This window comes from Myotis daubentonii, chromosome 13, assembly GCF_963259705.1.
Source record: "Myotis daubentonii chromosome 13, mMyoDau2.1, whole genome shotgun sequence".
NCBI lineage: Eukaryota > Metazoa > Chordata > Mammalia > Chiroptera > Vespertilionidae > Myotis > Myotis daubentonii.
In genome coordinates this window covers 14,669,736-14,689,875 of record NC_081852.1, presented here as the reverse complement: position 1 = coordinate 14,689,875, position 20,140 = coordinate 14,669,736, and the positions used below count along the sequence as shown (strand labels likewise).

General features: G+C 54.4%; 1 protein-coding gene across 4 annotated transcripts in view; it reads right to left on the bottom strand.

Annotated features, from left to right (window-relative positions):
- ZCCHC24 (zinc finger CCHC-type containing 24) overlaps positions 1-18,011 on the bottom strand; it is a 70,185-nt gene extending 52,174 nt beyond the window's left edge. The window contains exons 1-3 of one of the 4 annotated variants that reach the window (XM_059662227.1): positions 17,569-18,011; positions 6,135-6,335; positions 5,617-5,769 (exon numbers count right to left, since the gene is read on the bottom strand). In XM_059662227.1, coding sequence (XP_059518210.1) covers positions 5,632-5,769; positions 6,135-6,335; positions 17,569-17,811 — 582 coding nt within the window. In that variant the 5' untranslated portion in view covers positions 17,812-18,011 and the 3' untranslated portion in view covers positions 5,617-5,631. Of the gene's footprint in view, positions 1-5,616; positions 5,770-6,134; positions 6,336-17,568 lie in introns of those variants that run through there. The other 3 variants (XM_059662224.1, XM_059662226.1, XM_059662225.1) reach the window with 3 other exon arrangements.
- Positions 18,012-20,140: the final 2,129 nt, after the last annotated feature.

The following is a 20,140-nucleotide window of genomic DNA, read 5'->3' as shown; positions in this document are numbered from 1 at the left end:
ATATAAGAGTGGCAGCCCTGTATCTCCTTGGCGTTAAATCGGTATACATCTGAAGCAGACTCTGGTAAGTTAAGATATATAAGATAAGTCCTGGAGCAACCACTAAGGAAATAGCTTTAAAAATAGTAAAAAATTTTCATTAAAGAAATTAAAATGTTACATTAAAAATATCATTTAATGCAAAAAGAAGGAGTAAAGGAAGAATAGAAGACAAGAAAAAACATGAGTAGTTTGGAAAACAGAAAGTAACATGGAGCCAAATCCAACTACATCAATAATAGCGTATCTCAAAAGAGCATTTACAATAGCATTATCAATCATGTGAATGGATTAAAAAAGCCAAACAAAAGGCAGAGACTGTCAGATTGGATAAAAAGTAAACTAAGATCTAACTGTAGGTTATCTATAGGAGACACACTCTAGGGTCAAAGATTTGAACAGATTGAAAGTTATAAAAATAAAGGAAAAGATCAATCATGTAAACGGCAACCATAAAAATAGCTGGCTACACTAATATCAAACAAAATAGGTTTTAAAACAGGAAATGTTATTAGAGATAAAGAGGGCATTTTTAATGATAAAAAGGATGAATCAGGGAAATGCAATTATAAACATAGATGTACCTAATAACAGAGCACCAAAATACATGCAGCAACAACTAGCAGAATTGAAGAAAAAATAGGCAATTAAACAATAATAGAGATTTCAGTAACCCTACTTACTATAATGACAGAGAAGTAGGCAGAATTTCAAGGATCCAGGAGACCTGAACAACACTATAAACCAAACAGACCTAGCAGACATCTATAGAGGATCCCACCCAACAACGCAGGCTACATTCTTCTCAAGTGCACACGAACCGTTCTCTAAGGTAGCCACACGCTGGGCTACGGAATAATCCACATCAAGTTAGAAGCATCGGAATAACAGAAAGTGTGTTCTGTGACCACATTAGAATAAAATTAGAAATCATTTTGAAAAGATAACTGGGAAACTCATAAATATGTGGATTTTAAACAACACACTTCTAAATCACCGGTGCGTCAAAAAAGGAAAAGCAATATCAGAAAATACCCTGGGATAGGCTAAAATGAAGACAGGACATTCCAAAGCCTATGGGACACAGCTCAGAGGAAAATGTGTAGTTGTAAACCTCAATGTCGTTGGTAGGATTATGTGACTTTAAGTGAAACACAAATAACGAAACCGATTTCATCATGGGCTAATTGATATAAACAGGAGTGAACTTTCGACAGCATCTCATCGATGTTACAATGAAGGCACACCGAATGATGATGGGCTGTACATATGAGAAGGAAGGAAGAATGTAAAGTCAGTAACCCAACCTTCCACTTCAAGAAACTAGAAAAAGAAGAGAAAATAAACTCAAAGCAAGCTGAAGGAAGGAAATACGATTAGAGTGAAGACTTAAAAGCAAGGACTCAGCCCTAACCGGTTTGGCTCAGTGGATAGAGCATCGGCCTGCGGACTCAAGGGTTCCAGGTTCGATTCCGGTCAAGGGCATGTACCTTGGTTGCAGGCACATCCCCAGTGGGGAGTGTGCAGGAGGCAGCTAATCTATGTTTCTCTCTCATCGATGTTTCTAACTCTCTATCCCTCTCCCTCCCTCTCTGTAAAAAAAAAATAAAAAAAAAAATCAATAAAATATATATTTTAAAAAAAAAGCAAAAACTCAGAAGAATATTTGTACACCCATGTTCATTACAACATTATTCACAATAGCCAAAAGGTGGAAGCATGCCAGTTGTTCATTGAAGAATAAATGGATAAATAGAATGTGGTAATCACACACACAGGAATATTATCGCCCTGGCCGGATGGCTCAGTCAGTTGGAGCGTAGTCCCATGCACCAAAGGTTGTGGTTCAATCCCTGATCAGGGTGTGTACGGGAGGCAACCCATTGATGTTTCTCTCTCACACATAAATGTCTGTCTCTGTCTCTCTCTGTCTCTCTGTCTCTCTCTGTCTCTCTCTCTCTCTCTCCTCTCCCTCTCCCTCTCCCTCTCCCTCTCCCTCTCCCTCTCCCTTTCTCTCTAAAATCAATAAAAACTTATCCTCGGGTAAGGATATAAAAATAAAGGAAGGAAGGAAATCTTGTCACATACTATATCGTGAATGAAACTTCCGGACATTATAAGTGAAATAAGTCAGTTACAAAAGAACAAATACTGTACGATTCCACTTATAAGAGGTTCCTAGAGTAGTCAAGTTCACAGAGACAGAAAGTAAAATGGTGCAGGGACTAGGGGGAGAGAAAGAGAGGGAGTTATTGTTTAATGGGGACAGTTTTGCAAGATGAAAAGAGGTCTGTAGTTGGGAGGCGTTGATGGTGGTACAACAATGTGAATGTACTTAATGCCACTGAGCTATACACTTAAAAATGGTTAAGGTGGTAAATTTTATTTATATGTATTTTGCCATAATTTTTAAAAGAATAAACTGGAAAGCAATGAAATAGAAAAATAATAACGGAAAGTAACTAAACCCAATGTTGGTTCTTTGAAAAGTTCAATGAAATTGACAAAACTTTACCTAGCTTGACCAAGGAAAAAAAGAGAAAAGACTCAAATTACCAGAATCAGAGATGAAAGAGGGGGACATTAATACCAAGCTTACAGAGATAAGAAGAATTATAATAGAATAGTATGAACAACTGTATGTGTAGTTTGTGTCCTAGAAAGACACACATATACTACAGAAACTGACTCCAGAAGAAAGAGAAAATCTGAGTAGACCTGTAACAAGAGAAGAGATTGAACTAATAATTTAAAAAAACTACCCACAAAAGAAAGCCCAAGCTCTGATGCTTTCATAGATGAATGTCACCAAACAATTAAGAAAAAATTAATATTAATTCTTACAAAATCTTCCAGAAAAGAGAATGGAACACTTCCCAAATCAGGAACTGATGAATGAAACTTGAAAACAATATGCTAAGTGAAAGAATCTAGGCACAAAAACCACATAGTATATGATTCTATTCATATGAAATGTCAAGAACTGGCAAATCTATACAGCCAGAAAGTAGATTAATGGTTTCCTAGGGGCTGGGGGACAGAGGGTGACAGCTAAAGAGTGTGAGGTATCTTTTTGAGGTGACGAAAGTGTTCTATAACTGAATCCTACACTTTAAATGGGTAAATTATATGGTAAGTAAATTATATCTCATTAGTTATTACCAAAATAAGCATTCCACTTTTAAATATGACATATTCTGAGATATTTATAATATTTTGCTTGAGCAAAGATTTCCAGGCCTTATAAAAGCCTTCTTCACACATCCCTCCATTCAGGAAGGTTTGCCCTCAGCACCTGCTATGGTGTGATCTCTTGGGGGTCAGACAGCGAGGGGTACAGAGCTGAATCTAGCCCAGCACTGCCCCTAAGCTTGTGGTCAGGTGAGGAGTGGGGAGCACCCAACCACATTCCAGCCTGCCAGACCACCTAGTACCTTGCCAGGGGGACGCAGTGACCCACAGCAGAAAAATAGTGCTAGCCAACACTTACTAAGTGCCCACTGTGTGCCAGGCACTGTGCCAAGCACTTTCCATGCATTGTTTCACTGGACCCTCACAATCCTATAAGTTAGTGTCCTCATTAGCTTCACTTTATGATGATGAAATTGACATTTTGAGTCTTTGCCCTCTACCTCTTGTGAAGGGTGGAGGGAGGTCGTTGGGCCTATAGGTGTCCCAGATAGAAGCAGGTTTGTGATGGGGCCAGAAGAGAGAAACTGAGGCTCCACAGGCCATGGGTGTCTCACCTGGTGGTCTGGGTGCTCAGGGGGCAAAGAGCACAGAGGTCCCAGGACTGGGTGCGCATATTCCCCGCCCTCTCCTCAGCACCTCACCTCCCTGGGACTCTGTTTCTTCAGCTGCAAAATGGGGCTATTACTCCTAATTCTGCCAGAGTGTTAAGAGCCCTGCACAAGGTAAGTGAACACATTGCCCAATCCACATAAAGGAAGAACCAGGTTAGCCCTGCGCTGGCAAGAGCGGCGCTGAGGGCAGGGACCCCCTGCCCACACTGAGAAGAGCTCTGGCCCTGTCTGGAGAGGGCAGTGCGATCACACACACACACACACACACACACACACACACACACACGCATGCACACGCATGCACACGCCCTTGTCCCAGCCCCCCACCTCTGGCTCACCACCCGTTGCCTTGGGATAATGGTCATGTTTTGGGAGGATCTGCCGCTCTTCTCCCATCAACCTGCCAGCCCCACTCGAGCCCTCCTTCTCCTGGAAGCCTTCCCAGGCTGTGCCCAGTGTGAGCACACCTCCTTGGCCCCGGTGTCTGACTGTCACCACCTTGGGGGAGGGGATAAATTCCTGGATCCGCTAGATCTGTGGTCGGCAAACTGCGGCTCGCGAGCCGAGTGTGGCTCTTCCTAAGCCTTAGGAGTACCCTAATTAAGTTCATAACAATGTACCTACCTATACAGTTTAAGTTTAAAAAATTTGGCTCTCAAAAGAAATTTCAATCGTTGTACTGTTGATACTTGGCTCTGTTGACTAATGAGTTTGCCGACCACTGGCCTAGATCAATGGTCCTGTGTAGTCCTCGACTGACACAAAGCATGAGGTAGCATGAGGCTAATACGAGCACTTGGCACGCTGGGTAGCTGTGAGCACTGAACGCAATGATGCTGGAGGACCACTCATCACAGCGCCTGTGTCCTGCTCTGCCCCCTCCCAGGCTGCAGGCAAGGAGGGGTGGAGGGAAGTTTTTGAGGTGTTGCTGTGCATGACTGAGAGCAGAGAACCCCTCTGCAGGGGGCTCAGCTGGGGAGGGTACTAGGGGTGCTGTCCATGGGTGGGGCACGGACACAACTCTGAAGACCAACAGGGTCCTCAGTTGCTCATTTGGCCCTGGTCCTACTCAGAGAGCCCCTGGAGGGTGGGGCCTCACCTTCTGCTGAGATCTCAGGCCAGAGCCCTGCTGACTCTACACTGAGGGGAAGACAGGCCCACGGGATGTGGATCTGGAGAGCGGCCACAGTGGGTCGGCCACAGTGGGTCGGCTGCCCCCAACCAGGGAGGGCCTCTCTTGCCCGGGGCAGAGGGAGGCCAAGGTCCCTGACGTGAATCACAGGGAGGGGGTCTCACTACAACGCAGCTCTGGGAGGCCTGCGCGTCTGTGCTTTTACACGCTCCCAGGCCACACTGATTGGCCGTGCCTGGCTGTGCTCGAAGCAGCGGGGACAGAAAACATGGCAGGGCCACTGTGAGGGGAGTGGTGAGCAAGAAGCACATCGCAGCCTCCCGGCCTTCGGGGACCGGCCCCACCCAGCCATGCCCTCGGCTTCCAACATCTGGAGGGTGAGACAGCATGGGTTTTCTGAGTTTACAGGATTCCATTTCCATTACATACACAAAATAAGTAGTACCACATCATAAAAACACTGGAAAATATGAAAAAATAATAGGGGAAAATCGCTGATAATCTCGCACCACATTTAAAGCAACCGTTGAACTCTCTCCCCAGGATTCCGGCTCACCTCGTGGTTGGGAGCTGCCCCAGCGCCCCAGCCAGTCTCGGCAAAGCATTCGGTGAGAGACCCCCAATCTCCTACTCCCCTTTCCTCCCCCCACAGTGCCTTCACCAGCCCCATGGTGGGGCAGCCCCTCCGCGCTGCAGGCAGCAGGCTGAGGAGGAAGCCTGGTGCAGAGCAGGCAGAGGTGGGTCTGGGGGAGGGGCGCACATCTGGATTCCTGGCCCAGAGCCCGCATTCCTTCCCTATGAGTGCGAGGAGATGGGGTCTCAGGGGAGAGCTGTGAGGAGGCTGCTGGCCCCTGTCCCACCTCACGCCTCACAGTAACAGGACCCGCCCTGGCAGGAAGACGGGTAGGGACTGAAGGTCCAATACCTCATTTTGGGGTCCCCCACCCAGCCTGCTGCCTAACTGTACAGGTCTGCGCTGGGCCCCTGCCTGCTCACACCAGCCAGGCTTCCTCAGGAATACCAGCGGCGACAAGAAGGTAAAGACCAGAGAGGGCCCAGGGCCCCCTGCTCCGGGAAGGGGGCAGAGCGGGGCTGCCGGTCCACAGAAGCTGCCCACAGGGCAGCCGGGGTCCAGAGCCACAGCGGGCCGGGCTCCTTACCTGGGGGCAGTCCTTGATGTAGTGTCCTTTGTTGAAACACAGGTGGCACAGGTAGTTGGGCGGGGGCCTCTTGCCGGGCTTCCGGGTCTCAGAGGTCAGGGTCAGGTCGGAGAAGTGCTCGGTGAGGGAGCTGAGGCCGTCGGCGATGTTGTTGAGGGAGCCGTAGGGCGAGGTGCTCTTGTACACGCTGCTGCTCAGGGCCTGTGGGGACAGGGGCTGTGAGGGCCCAGAAGGCCTGACACACTCAGCCACAGCCGTGACTTCAGGGACATTTCCTGTTGGTCGCGCGCGTGTGTGCACACGCACACGCACGCACGCGCACACACGCACGCGCACCCATGCACACGCATGTGCGTGCACACACAAACTCGAATTCACAATGACCCCGATGCCCACGGGCTCTGGCCTGCTGGAGCTTGGGTTCACATCCAAATCTAGTCGTGGGTCCATGGGCAAGCCAGTCAGCCCCTCCGGGCCACAGTGGCCCGTCTGGAAAACGGGAAGAATGGTGTCTGTCTCCTAGGGTTTCTGTAAGATAACGGAAGTCACAAACGTATAGCACGGGTCTCCCGCCCGGCTCTCGGAACCGCTCGGTTGGTAGAGGGCGGTGATGCCAATGACAGTGCCAGTTATTATTCCCATTAGTCCTTCTCCACGCACTGCCAGGAGCCCCGGCTGGGTTAGGGGCTCTGCCACTCGCTGGTGGAGGGGCTGGGGACACGTCCCTTATGTCAGAGCTGACTCGGTTTCCACCACTTGTAAGGAAGCAGAACGCCAGGGCAGCATGGTTTCCACTGAGCCGAGAGCAGCCTGAGAGCCAGCGCTTTGCCGGGTCTCCGGCAGCACAAGGCCTGTGCAGACTGTGTCCGGGGAGCCCTGGGAGGAAGTGGCCACCTCTCCCACCTCTCACCTCTCCCACCTCTCTCACCTCCAGCTGACAGGAACCAGATGTCTCGCCTGGCTTCAAAGCAGACGAGGCCCAGGCCCCCTCCTGCTGTATACACCCTCTATTTATAGGAGTCCCCGGCTCCGCGGCCAGGCACACTGGAATTTGGGGAAGGTGGGGCCTGCGGTGAGGCCATGGCTCCCTTTCCTGGGTCAAAGCCAAGGCTGGGAAGAGGCAGCTTCCTCAGGAGGGTCAGTGACAGGCCTGGACATGGGCGTGGGCACCCGACCCCAGATCAGGTGCCCGAGAACTCCGGGCGTGAACAGTGGCCTTGGGGGGCCGTGGGTCTAATGGAGAGACATGGCCTTGTTCTCAGGAGACCCCAGGCTGATGGTCGAGGAGAGGCCCTGAGAGGAAGTTGCCTCCGGCTCCCTTACAAAGATGGGGCAGACAGCGGCCCAGGTGGCGACGGTCCTTTCTGTGTTCCCTCAGTGTGAGAAGGGGAAGGAGGTGAGCTGAGAGCCTGCCCCAAGGGAGCAGGCACCCCCACAACCAGGACAGACCCCACCGCTCACACATGTCCGCCTCAGTCTCCGTACTTGTTCTGTCTCTGGGGTCTGGACTCCCCTTCTAGAGGACACAGCCCTCACCATCTGGGTGCTACACTCTTCTGGGGCCCCCGCACTCCCTGCCATGTGACTGCAGCCTGCCCTCCCCACTCAGCCTCTGTTCCCTCGGGCAGGTGTGCCCTGGAGTCTAGTCCTGGAAGGGAGACACAGACTATGTCCAGGGCAACCCAGGCCAAACACAGTCACCTCCAGCCACTGGGCACAGAACTCGAAGGCTCCCAATGGCCATCTCTGCTCTGCCACTGCCCAGTGCTACCATGCAACCCTGGACCAGAGGCAGATACCACACAAACCCGCAGGTCTGAGGGCAACTCTCCAGCCCTCAGATGGCCCAAGATCGGGTGGTCCACCCTGAGAAACGGAAGGACCCCATCCCTGGATGGGTGGGAGCCAGGACTGAACAGCCTTGGGGGTGTGGGAGGGCTCCAGTGGGAATGAGATGAGATGATAACTGAGCATCTACTTTGTACCAAGCCCTGCAAACTTGACACATGTTAAGACAGCTGAGGCTCACAACCCGATGAGTCATTGTCTCCCTTTGTACAGATTAGATGAGTATGTTCCAACGTGTATTGAATGGCCTGGGAAACTTAAATACAGTTTTCTGGGCCCTGCTTCAAACCTAGCAACACAGCCACACCTGGGGACCTGGACTCTGCTGTTGTTATTGCGTTAAACGATACATACATAACGTCTATCATTTTGGCAATTCTTTTTTAAAAATATTTTTTTATTTATTTCAGAGAGAGAAAGGGAGAGGGAGAGAGAGGTAGATGGGAGAGAATCATTGATTGGCTGCCTCCTACACGCCCCCTACTGGGGATTGAGCCTGCAACCCAGGCATGTGCCCTGACAGGGAATCGAACCGCGACCTCCTTGTTCACAGGTCAATGCTCAGCCACTGAGCTATGCTGCCTGGGCTTGAATCTGCATTGTTAAAGCTCCCCCAGGTAGTTCAGTACAACCAGCCCCGCATCACCTGGGGGAGCACCTGAACTTTCCAACTGTCGGGTCTCTCCTGAGATGGACTCTAGGCCTCTCCTCACCCACTGGCAGCTCGGCCCAGCCTCCCAGAGAAAAGTTCATCCAAACAGAAACTCGAAGCTCCAAATGCGTGAGTCACCCTCACGGCTGGGAAATGCAATTTCACAAATAACAACCCTCTTTCCCCCCTTTGCTTTTCCTTTTCTTTTCTGGAAGAGATTTAAGCAAGTCCACAGGCATCAGGACTGTTTTGGCAGCAAGGCGTCGAGAGGAAGGGGAAGCGTGGTGGGTGCCAGAGCGTGCATGAAGTCCCCCCTGCAAACCTTTCCCTTGTCTTGTGGGCACGCGCCCCTGCCCATGGCCCTGCTGGTATCCCCGGGCAGCCTGAGGCCTCTGAGCAGCCTGCCCTCTCGCTGGCAGCTCGACACCAAGAGGGTCACACTTTGTCCGTCACAAAAGCAGCTCCTGGTCAGAGGGCGAGCCAGAGTCCTCTCCTCACTGCTCCTCCCGCCCCAGCTCCGGGCTCCAGCCTGTCCCTCACGGTGCTCCAGCCAAAGTCAAAATGGTACCACCTTGGAGCTGGAAGGAGAGGTGAGCTGACACAGCCTCACCCTCACAGATGGAGAAACTGAGACCCAGACCCGGGCACACGGCCAGCCCAAGGGCCAGGAGGCCTGCCTGTCAATGTCGCAAGGGTGGGTGGGGCAGCAAGCTGTTTCCTCTCCGAAGTCCCAGGAGGAGCTCGGGCCATGGAGGTGAAAGGTGAGTCGGCCTGGCGGCCTGTGGCGACTGGATGGAGAGGAGGCCAGGACACCGCTTCCTCCCTTCTGGGTGCGGAGCTGGGCCTGGCCTCCCGGGTTTCCCATGTGCAAGACGTGAAACGGAGCAGCGGAGGTGGGCAGGCCTGACAGTCCCTGCAGCCTCACTCCCGACACCAGGAGCTGACAGATACCCGCGGGGCCCAGCGTGCAGACAGCACTCAGCCTGGCCTAGGTCCTGCCACCTGAGGCTGAGGGCAAGGCTGGGCCGCCCTCCCTGCATCCGTCAGCCCCTCACTCGGCAACAGCCGGGCTGCTCCTCTGCGTCCCACAGAGCATCTGCTTTCCCACCCCCGGTTCTGCACTTTCCCACCCCCGGAGGCCCCTCTGTGCCCATCCAAACCTCCTCCAGGACCCGGCTCCTGACCAGGCTCTAACCCAGTGGTGGGGCCTGGAAGCCACCCCTGCCTCTCACTCAGGCCTCGGGACAGTGTGAAAAGCCCAGATTCAGGTGCCCCCGAGGCACCACTAGGCCCAGAGGCCCAGCCTCCTCCTGGGGCTCCTGGGCCCCCCTGCCATAGCCCTGCCCCTCCATGCTACAGGTGAGGGTAGGAGCACCCATGACCCCCCTGCCCTTGCTGGAGGAGCTCTGAGTCTCTCTGATCTCTTTGCAAGGTGATGCCTCCTCCTGTCTCCACAAGGCCGGGCAGCCCTGAAGGCAGAGATCCTGCCGCCCTTGTCCCTCCAGAGCCCAGACGGTTGGGCTGCTCCCTACTCGGGACGGTCCCGGGCCGACCACCACAGGCAGGGAGGCCTGGGAGGCCCACTTGACAGGAGAGGGAATGGATGCCTTAACACCTTGAAGGGTTTAGGTTGAGGGCTCTGAGTTCCTGCGGACTAAGTCGCAGGGTGGTCTCACCCCAGATTCAGCTGCTCTGGGCACTGGTTGGGAGCAGCCCCTAGTGCAGTGATGGCGAACCTTTTGCGCTCGGCGTGTCGGCATTTTGAAAACCCTAACTTAACTCTGGTGCCGTGTCACATATAGAAATCTCTTGATCTTTGCGACCATAGTAAAACAAAGACTTATATGTTTGATATTTATTTTATATATTTAAATGCCATTTAACAAAGAAAAATCAACCAAAAAAATGAGTTCGCGTGTCACCTCTGACACGCGTGTCATAGGTTCGCCATCACTGCCCTAGTGCGATGGGCGGAAGCCTCTGGGCCATCAAGGCCCTAATCGCCAGCCTGAGAGGGGGGAGCCATTGTCCTTCCTCCCTGGTCAGCGGCCCAAGCAGCCAGCAGGACGAGAGGGGCCCTCACACCACCCTGGGGGACAGTCAGGCTCCTGCCTGTTGCTGGAACTTCTCCGAGGTCTGGCTTGGCTGCTGGGGAACGTTAGGTGGGAAGACATCCTACTTGTGTCACATACTAGACTAGAAGCTCTCCCGTTCTCAGTCCTCAGCATTTATTTTACTGAACTGGAAACGGAGGCTCAGCAACTTGCCCAAGCACATGGATGGCTGGGAGGAGATTCACACACACGCAGGTCTGGTGGCCTGTCCTACGTCAGCCACCACTCGGCCTCCACGGCTTGGCTTCCCCGCCGGGAAGGGGAGCCAGAGGGAAGTGCCAGGTGTGAACCGCTCTTCTTGGCACAGAGGCCTCCTGACATCATATTGCCGAGCCCCTGGGCACTGGCAAGATGAGGCACCAGCTTTTTTGGGCTATGTGAGGGATCTGGGCCCTGGGGTTGGGGTTCTGCTGAGGGATTTGGGGTACAGAGGCAGAGATTTCCAGGGCTGACTCAGCCTGTCAAGCTGTGCTCCCTCTCTCCTCCCATCCCCCACTCCTCCCCACACCAGGACAGCAAGAGGGTGAAGTAGGTGGGAGACAGGCCAGGTGGGCAGAAACTTCTGAGACCAGCCGAGAGGGAGAAGAGCTCAGTGCAGGGCAGAAAGGTAGGACTGCTGGTGGACACGGAGCAGCACCTGCAGGGAAGGGCATGGAGGGGCCAGGCAAGGGCAGCATCCCAGGGGTCTGCCCCAAGCAAATAATGAGCCCTGGCCTGCAGGCCTGAGACGGATCCGGAGGGGGAACCTCTGATGCTAATCTCCAGCTTTGTGGGGGTTCTTTCATCAGTTGAACAACCGCTTTCTTACCCCAAAGTCTCCCTTGTATGCTCAACACAGACGCGAGCGCACGCCCATGCTTCTCTCTTTGAGACAAGAAACCATTCATCTCACAAATGACCCCACCCCTTCTCCAAGGGATCTGCACATCTACCCCTCGCGTCTATCTGGGGCTCCAGGCCCGGAGTCAAGTGCACGCATGCAGGCACGCACCCTGTACACACAAGCAGAGGCGGATGTGGGCTGGGCTTGGGGAGAGGTTGTCAAGGCAAGGAGTTGGCCAATAGGAAAATGAAGCCCCATCTGATGGGAGGCTTCCCTGGCCGAGGTCAGACCCCAGCCCTGCTCCTCTTTGTTTCCATGGTTCAAGCTGACCTGTAGGTCAGGAGCTGGCAGCCTCACCCAGGCAACCCTTCACCCAGGACCCCCAAGGGCACCATTGCCTCCTGAGGTCCATTCACCCAGGACGTGCAAAACACAGTTCCCCAAACACAGCCAGCGCTCAGTGAGACATGCTAATTTTAAAAAAGCAATCCATGTTCTTTTTGGTAGGGGAGGAGCAGGGAGAGAGAAATGGGAAAAGGACCAGGAGGTGGAGGAGCAGTGGCAGCAGGACAAGGCACAGAGGCCACAGGGAGACCCCCTCCCCACCCAGTCCTTCCTACTCCGGCCAAGTCACCAATCATGTGACAGGTGCTCACATTTCACAGCCATATGCCCTCTGCCCAGCTAGCTCATCAGCACTGGGGACCAGGCTGCCTCTCACTGCTAGAATGCATTCGCTGAATGAAAGCAGAGAGTGTGAATCTGAATCTGAGAACTAGAAGGGACCCTAAGATTTACTCAATCTGGGCTACCACTGAGGTTTGCAGCTCCAATAGCAGGGGTTCTTGATTAGGGCTCCATTGTTGACATAAGGTGCCATGATCCTTTTGAAATCATACACAGCCATGTGTGTCTGTGTGTGCATGTATGCTGGGCTCTGTGCACTGTGGTAAGGAGAGAGACTCTAGCCATCTTCAGACTCTCAAAGAGGTCGATAACCAAGTTAAGAACCATCAGCATATCTAGGCATCTACTGGGACTGTTCTAGGGACAAGATTTCACCATCTCCCAAGTCACCTCTTTCCAATTAATCAAGATCCATAAACAATTCTTCTGTGAGATAAAACAAGAGGCTAAGGGACTAAGGAGAGCTTTCACATAGTCACATGTCTGGAGGGAGAATAGAGGAGAAGGTTCAATTCAAGTCATCTTCCCACATACCCACCCAGTAAACGTTAACTGAGCACCGAGTATGGCCCGGGCATTGATTAAGCATCGGATGCTAGGACTTGTAAGGATTCCTGCTCTCAGAGTGCTGACAACAGTGCTATTGAGACAGACACATCCAGCGTGCATTTCATGGCAAGACCAACTGTTAAGACATGCTTTACAGAAGCACATACGATTCTTCTGTCATGGACAGAGAAGCTGGAGGAGATGTGCTCCCCGTGACAGCCAGGTAAAGCCTCTCAGAGGAGGGGCTTGCGCCATAAAGAAGTAATTTGGAGTCTGTCGGTTGTGCAAGGGCAGGAATAGCATTTTAGGTGGAAGCAAGAGCAAGTGCAGAAGCTTTGAGAAGTGGGACTGCCTGGTGTTTTCAGAAACCTCGACGAGCAGACTAGTATGGCCAGAGGACAAAATAAAGGATTATACACCACACACACACACACACACACACACACACACACACACACACACACACCAGCGTCCTGAGACCTGGGCTGGAGCCCTGCGTCTGCCACCGATTTCCTGTTGCATTCTCCTTTTGAAGAGCCTTAGTTTCCCCATCTGGACAAGGGGGATGCTGCTGCTGATTAGGAATTACTAATGCTGCTTGCTTTCCTCACTCCCAGCTGACCCAAAAGGTCCCTGAGGTGAGGTCTTCTCTCTGAGGCTAGGCCCATTCCGTTAACCTAATTTGATGGGAGGGTCAGGCCAGCTCAGCCAACAGGGCCTCCAATGACGGTCCTCCTTGCTTGAGTCAGAGCTCAGATTCCCAGGGGGAGGCCGAAGGGAGCCAGGCATCCTCTCAAGCTCCTGGGTCTGCACCCCCACCCCACCCACACAGACTGCAAGGGCTGCTGGGAACAAATTCAGCTCCTGAAACCCCACTCTTAGGCCCAGTGAGGCAAACTCTCATCCTCAGACAGGACTTTGGCTTTGTCCTACACATCCACACTGGTCAGGTGACCTCGTGGCTCATCGATACCTTGGAGGGCACAGGTAACAAGTCAAAGCCTTCAGAAGACTGTCAAGACCTGGGGCCCTTTTAAAACAGGAGCCCACAGTCGCTCCTCCTGCGGTTCTTAGAGCCCTGTCTATGCAGTAGTGCTGTTAAGCCTGTGACACCCTTGCTGCTGTTCTCAAATCTCCCACGGGCGGGCCAGAGCGGTAAAGAGGAGGGACCTCAGGGCTGCAGAAGAAGTGCTGGGCCCTGGTTCACAGCTCCAGGAGGAGCCTCCCGTGGATGGGAACAAGGGAGAGGTCTGCCCGATGGGGCGTCTCCTGGGCTTGGAGATGTTCTGACGAACACTGGTAGGTGTTCCGTGCCAAAAATGTGCTCCAATCAAATAGGTATGGAGAATGTGGGGTTGAGGAAAGGCTAACAGGTTTTGTGCTACAGGACTTCTCAGAGCCTTGATTTACTGTGCGAGAGGGCACTGTGTGTCTCCGAAGGAGGGGCAGTATGCTCTGCTTTCCAAATGCATTTGAGCCCAAAGTCTTCCCCTGACCCCCACAAAGCATCACTTGACCTTAAGGCCACATCTTCAAGCCATACCTGTCCCTGGAGGAAGAGGAAAAGAAAATGGCTGCCCTCATCGAACCTGGACTGGCACAGCCATATCTGCGGGTACAGGAACTACCCAGGAAGGTCCCTGGGCATCCCTCTGAGGAGCACAGAGCTAATGCTCAGCAGGTGGTAAGCACTTCTCTGGAAGGAGTCCCACAGGACGCACACTGTTGTGAATTTTAATTCCAAACAAAACTTGGCAGGGAAGCCCCCATGCCCAGCCCTGACTCCCTCTGAGAGCTGCCTTCCTTGGGTACCTGGAGAGAGAGATGTGCTACGCCAAGGCACTCAGGAGTCTCTCTCCAGTGACATATAGTTGTCACAGGGGTTCATAAGACCAAGTTACTAGACCCGGTGACCTTAAAAAAAAAAAAAAAAAAGCTGCACGAAGGGCCTGTGCCTGCTTTGGCCTGGCACCCTCACCACGAGCTGAGACGCTGAGGAGCAACCCCAGGCATCCAAGTCACCTGCCGATGCTCCTGCACTTGCCCATGAACTCTGCCATCTCTCTCCCTCGCTCTGCTTCCAGGGCCAGTGCTCCACTCAGAGCCCTTGGCTTATCTTCAGCTTCCAGAGCTGAGGTTCCAGGGGCACAATGGGCTTCTGTGCCCCCATGTCCCCACCCCACCCCCAAATCCCAGCTGCATTCATGGTGTTTTGCTATTGTGGTGGGAGCAGCCTGGGGGTGGTGCAGGGGGTGGGCTCTTGGCACAGAGACTGGCGCAGACAGGCCGTGGTCAGCGGTCAGCATGCAAGTCACATTCGCAGGCACTGCCACCGGGCCTGCCAGCCTCGCACAGAATGGCGACGCTCCTGGGCCCCTGGGTCCCTTCGGAGGGTCCCCTCCGGGCCACACACGACCTGCTTCCTCTCCGGCCAGCCCCTTGGTAGCATGCAGGTGGGCAGGATTTTCTCCTGCCTTCTCAGCCAGTTGCTATTTTGGAGCCACATTAGGTCCCCGGCCCAGTCCTAGATGCAGGAAAGGCCCATCCGCAGCAGCACAGCTGGGGCTCCACGAGGGGGCAAGTGGCTGGGAGGTGAGCGTGGGTGAGCCCAAAGCCAGGAGGGCCTTCGGAGAGTCAGCAGGCACAGCCTTCAGCCTCTCCGAGGAAGCCACCGGCCTCTGAGCACAGGGGGGCCTCTGCTGCCCCCCCAATGCAGCCTGTCTGTGGGCACATCCTCCCCTGTTTGTACAGCTCTCAGACCCCATGCACCCCTCCCTGAGAACAGCAGAGATGGCATGTAACAGATGGGTGAACTGAGGCTCCCCCAAAGTCAGGTCATGAGAGACTTTTTGGGCCCCAGGGAAGGAATGTGCCTCCTCATGGGGAAACTGAGGTAAGCAGCAGTGCAGGGACAGGAAGCCAGGGCTCACTGAGAGCCCGTCAGGATCCTGGGCGACAGAAATTTCCGAGAGGAGGCACACCAAACTCCTCCCGTAGGGGACTCCTGATGGCCCCAAACCCCTTGTTCTCAGTGGGGAACAAGGCCACACCATAGGGTGGGGGCAGTGGAAAGCTAGCAGGGGCTGATTAGGGACCCCACTTGTCCTGCGGGTCAGTCACCCTCCTCCCTTAGAGCTTCCACAGGACCCCCATGAAATCACGCAACCATTCACCCTGTATCTTCCTATCGTCTAACCTGGGCCCCGTGAGCCTGTGAGTGAATCCCCAGGGGCCCACACGGAGCTCAACGAATGTTTGGTAAGAGAAGACCCCACACTGAAAAAAGACCCCACACACTGTCCCTCCAAATCACTGATCCCTGCAGCCAGTTCCCTGAAGAGGCAGCAAACCTCTTACAAGAAAGAAAGATTCCCAGCCAAGAATAATTCCTCGTGTGGAGAGTGCTTTACAATTTACAAAGAGCTTTGGCATACAAATTCTTTCTCCTGGCACCAAAGGCTGCCACTCCACGCTCCTCTCCTTCAGCTGTGCCCAGCCAGCCCAGCGCAGGTCCCCTCTCCGCTCCCGGGCACCAGCCCACCTCTAGCCCTGAGGCCAGCATGCTATATGTCCAGTCTCCCCTAGCCAATAAAGGCAGTGGTGAACACGTGATGGGGCCAGAAAGGGTGACCCTCTGTTTCATCCTTCATCCCCAGTGCACCGGTCTACACAGGCCTTCTGCCCCAAATGTTCAGGCCTCTGTCTCTCCTAAAACTAACTGGTGTGTTCAAGTCTTGAAGGAAAATTACCCTCATGTGTGTCCTCTCCCTCACCCCTTCCCCCTGAACTTTTACAGGGGAAGCTGCCAGAGGGGAGTGAGTGAAGGCCACAGAAGGGTGTCTGCAGTTCACAAATGAAGCAGGAGCGAGTGGGAGTGGGGGAGGAGGAGGAGTCCAGCGGGAGAGAAAGGAGAGTGGGATATGGGAAGACTCTGAAGACCCTCACAAGGGCTGGGAGTTCCTGGCACTCTGTGTGTTTATGTAGCTGGGAAGATGCCCTGCCCCTCCGACTCCGTGTAACTGAATCCACCCAGGAGCAGACTTTGCAAGCAGCCGGCCCAGGTTTCTGGGGAAGGCACTGGCAGCTGGAACCTCTCCCGCTACCAGCCCCCCTCCCAAGAGCTCAAGAGGATTTCCCTTTCATTTCCTTCCAGGCTGGGAGGGCGGGGGACAGCGCAGTCGGTGGGGTCAAGCCCTCAAAAACCACTTCCTATGTGGCTGGGGGAGGGCGAGCAGCTGGAGGACGTATCTGGGGGTCCCAGCGTGCGAACAGCAGGTAAAGGCCTCTGGGCGAGTCACTGCTCTCCAGGGTGCCCCTTGGGTCGGAAACCGCCGAGGTCGATGGAGAACGGATTTGAGGTCCCCTTGTCCGTCCCAGCTAGCGGTGGCCAAGAAGGGGATGGGGTTGGGTGTGGGAAGGGCACTTGGAAGGGGCTCCCCGCCCGGCTGTCTGGAGAGAATCCGGAGCCCCCCGCCCCGTCGCCTCCCTGCCCGCCCCCACCCCTTCAAGCAGGGCGCGCGGGGCTGGGAGAGGAGACGGGAGGGCCCCGCCCGCGCCCGAGCTGCTCCCGGCTGGGCTCAGCCGGGAGGTGACGCGCTCCCGGCGCCCCGGGGACTTCGGGCAGCGAGTTTGGCAGAGCTGAGCAAAGCCAAGCCAAGGAGGGCCGGGCAGTACGGAGCCGGGCCCCGCCAGGAAGCGCGGGGCAGATAGGAAAAGGCCCCGCGCTGTCGACGGAGAGCGGGGGCGCGCAGGGGCACCCACCTCTCCGCGCTGCAGCTGGAAGAAGCTGTTGAGATAGCTGGAGTGCAGGGGCGAGCCCAGCTGCTCCGGGCGGCCCTTGCCGAAAGCCAGCTCTGGAGGCGCAGCGCCGGCGGGAGGCTCGGGCCGGAAGGCATCGAAGGCGCTCGCCTGGTGCGTGTCCTGCAGCGACAGGTAGACCCAGTTGAGCAGCTGGGCCGGCTGGTACACCGAGGCGCTGGTGTCGATGGCCGACAGCAGGCTCATTTTGCGGCGGCGGTGCCGGCCCCTCCCCGGCAGCCCGCTCGCGCCCTCCACCTCCAGCGGAGGGGCGGGCACCGGGGAGCCTGAGCCCACTGCCCGCCGCCCGAGCCCCGACGGCGATCGCCCCGCGCCCTGCGCCCCGCGCGCTGCCCGCAGCCGCCGCCGCCGCCGCCGCCTCCCCAGACTGCGGCCGCCGCGCGCGGGCGGAGGAAGGAGGCAGCGAAAGTTGGGCAGGAAACTTTTGGGCCCGCCCCCTCGGCGCCGCCCGCCCGCCCCGCCCCGCGCGGCCAGCCGCTATCTGCCTCCACGCTGACCCTTTCGGCGACCGCTCCCGGGGTGGGGCTCACGGGGGCCACGCCCCCACTGGCTCTGTCCTCGCCCTCCATTGGCTGTCTCATTGAATATAAAGTAGCCGGGCGGGGCGAGTAGGGAAAAGAGGCGAAGCTGATCTAAATGTTCGGCGGGTGCTGGCCCGCCCCTGGGCGGCCCCTCCCAGGCCCCCCGCCCCCGCGCCCCCCCGCAGCCCTCCCGAGCCCGCGGGAGCTCAGCACGGCCCCGTCCAGATCCAGTTCCTCTCGTGCTGCCCTCAGCTCTCCTCTGTTTCGCGTTCTTGCCAAATCCTCGCCAATTATTTCATTTTCACTCGTTTTTTTCTTTTCTATTTTCCCACTTTTCTCACACTGTCTTCTCCCTTAGACGAGTATCTCCTGTGCCCCTTGTCCCTGCCTGTCTTCTCCCTGGCTGTGTCTCTCTCTGTGTTTCTCCTTCGTCTTTTCCATTTCCGTCTAGTCTGATGTGTCTGTCTCTCCCCCCCCTCCCAGATCCAGACACACACACACTCCTCCCTCCTTCCTCCCTATCACCGTAGGACCCTCCCCCGCCCCGTTAATTCCTTCCATCTGCAGAATCGCTTTGCCAGCCGGCTCTGCCAAGGGGGGCCCGGGTTCCTGCCCCAGGAAGGACTCCCCGCCCCTTCCCTCGCCTTCTCCCACCCCCTCTTTCTCTCCTGTTTCTCCTCTGGACCAACCTTGCTACCCCCCACCCCCACCCCCACTTCGAGGTGCCCTGCGAGTCGCCAAAACACCAGATGGGTCTGAGGGAGCTCAGAAGACGACTGCCACCACCACCCCAGACAATCCAGCTAGTCCAAGTTTGCCTCCCCCCCCCCCCCCCGCCCCCCAGCTCCGACTGACTCACCTAAAAGCCCTGCGGCCCGCTCACTCCGGGTAACCAGCTGCATCAGCGCGGATTCTGGCTTAGAAGCTCCTGGAGGGGACCCGAGTCACCTCTCCCACCTGAAACCCGGTGCCATTCTGCCAGCGTCCAAGTGCCCGCTCTGCCATCTTCCAGCTAAGTAACCTAGGCCTGGCACCTAACCTCCGAGAGTGAACCTGGGGACAGTCACCGTCCTGCCTCGAGATGTTCGTGAGTTTACCAGTTTGAGCTTGGTAATCAGAAGGTATGCCATAAAGGTCAGCTCCCTGCCGCCCCTTCACGGGGATTTCTCCCACAACCTGCATCCATCCACCCCGGTGGGTGCTTGGGCCCAAAAGAACTTCAGTGATGGCCAATGAAGCTCGTTCCCACCATGTCACTAACCAAGAACCCCTTTGGTTTTTTTCTGTCTTATTTTTAAGATTTTGTGTATCAAGTGATTTGCAATTACTGATAGAAACCATGATACTCATAAGTAATTTTATTTATCAGAGAAACACCTAAACAGTAACCTTTATTTTTAAAAGCAGTATCAAACCTATTTGTTTAAAGAGAAGGTACACATTTGTTAGGAATGTGTGTGATAACCATTTTACTCCTGACAATATTGGGGCTCATCTCTGGAACTCTGCTGCTATATTTGAGGTTTGGTGGTAGAATTTGGAACCACTGATCTAGGCTTTCCCTGGATTTTATAGAGAAAACCACTGTTCAGAGAGGGGACATCTTCCAATTGTACGAGCAAGTAGTTGGGGAGCCCAGAGGAGCCCCTGAGGCACCCATATCCAGCTAGAGCAGCGGTTCTCAACTTGTGGGTCGCTGCCCCTTTGGGGGTCGAACAACCCTTTCACAGGGGTCGCCTAAGACCATTGGAAAACACATATATAATTACATATTTTTTTGTGATTAATCACTATGCTTTAATTATGTTCAATTTGTAACAATGAAAATACATCCTGCATATCAGATATTTACATGACGATTCATAACAGTAGCAAAATTACAGTTATGAAGTAGCAACGAAAATAATTTTATGGCTGGGGGTCACCACAACATGAGGAACTGTATGAAAGAGTGGCGGCATTAGGAAGGTTGAGAACCACTGAGCTAGAACTTT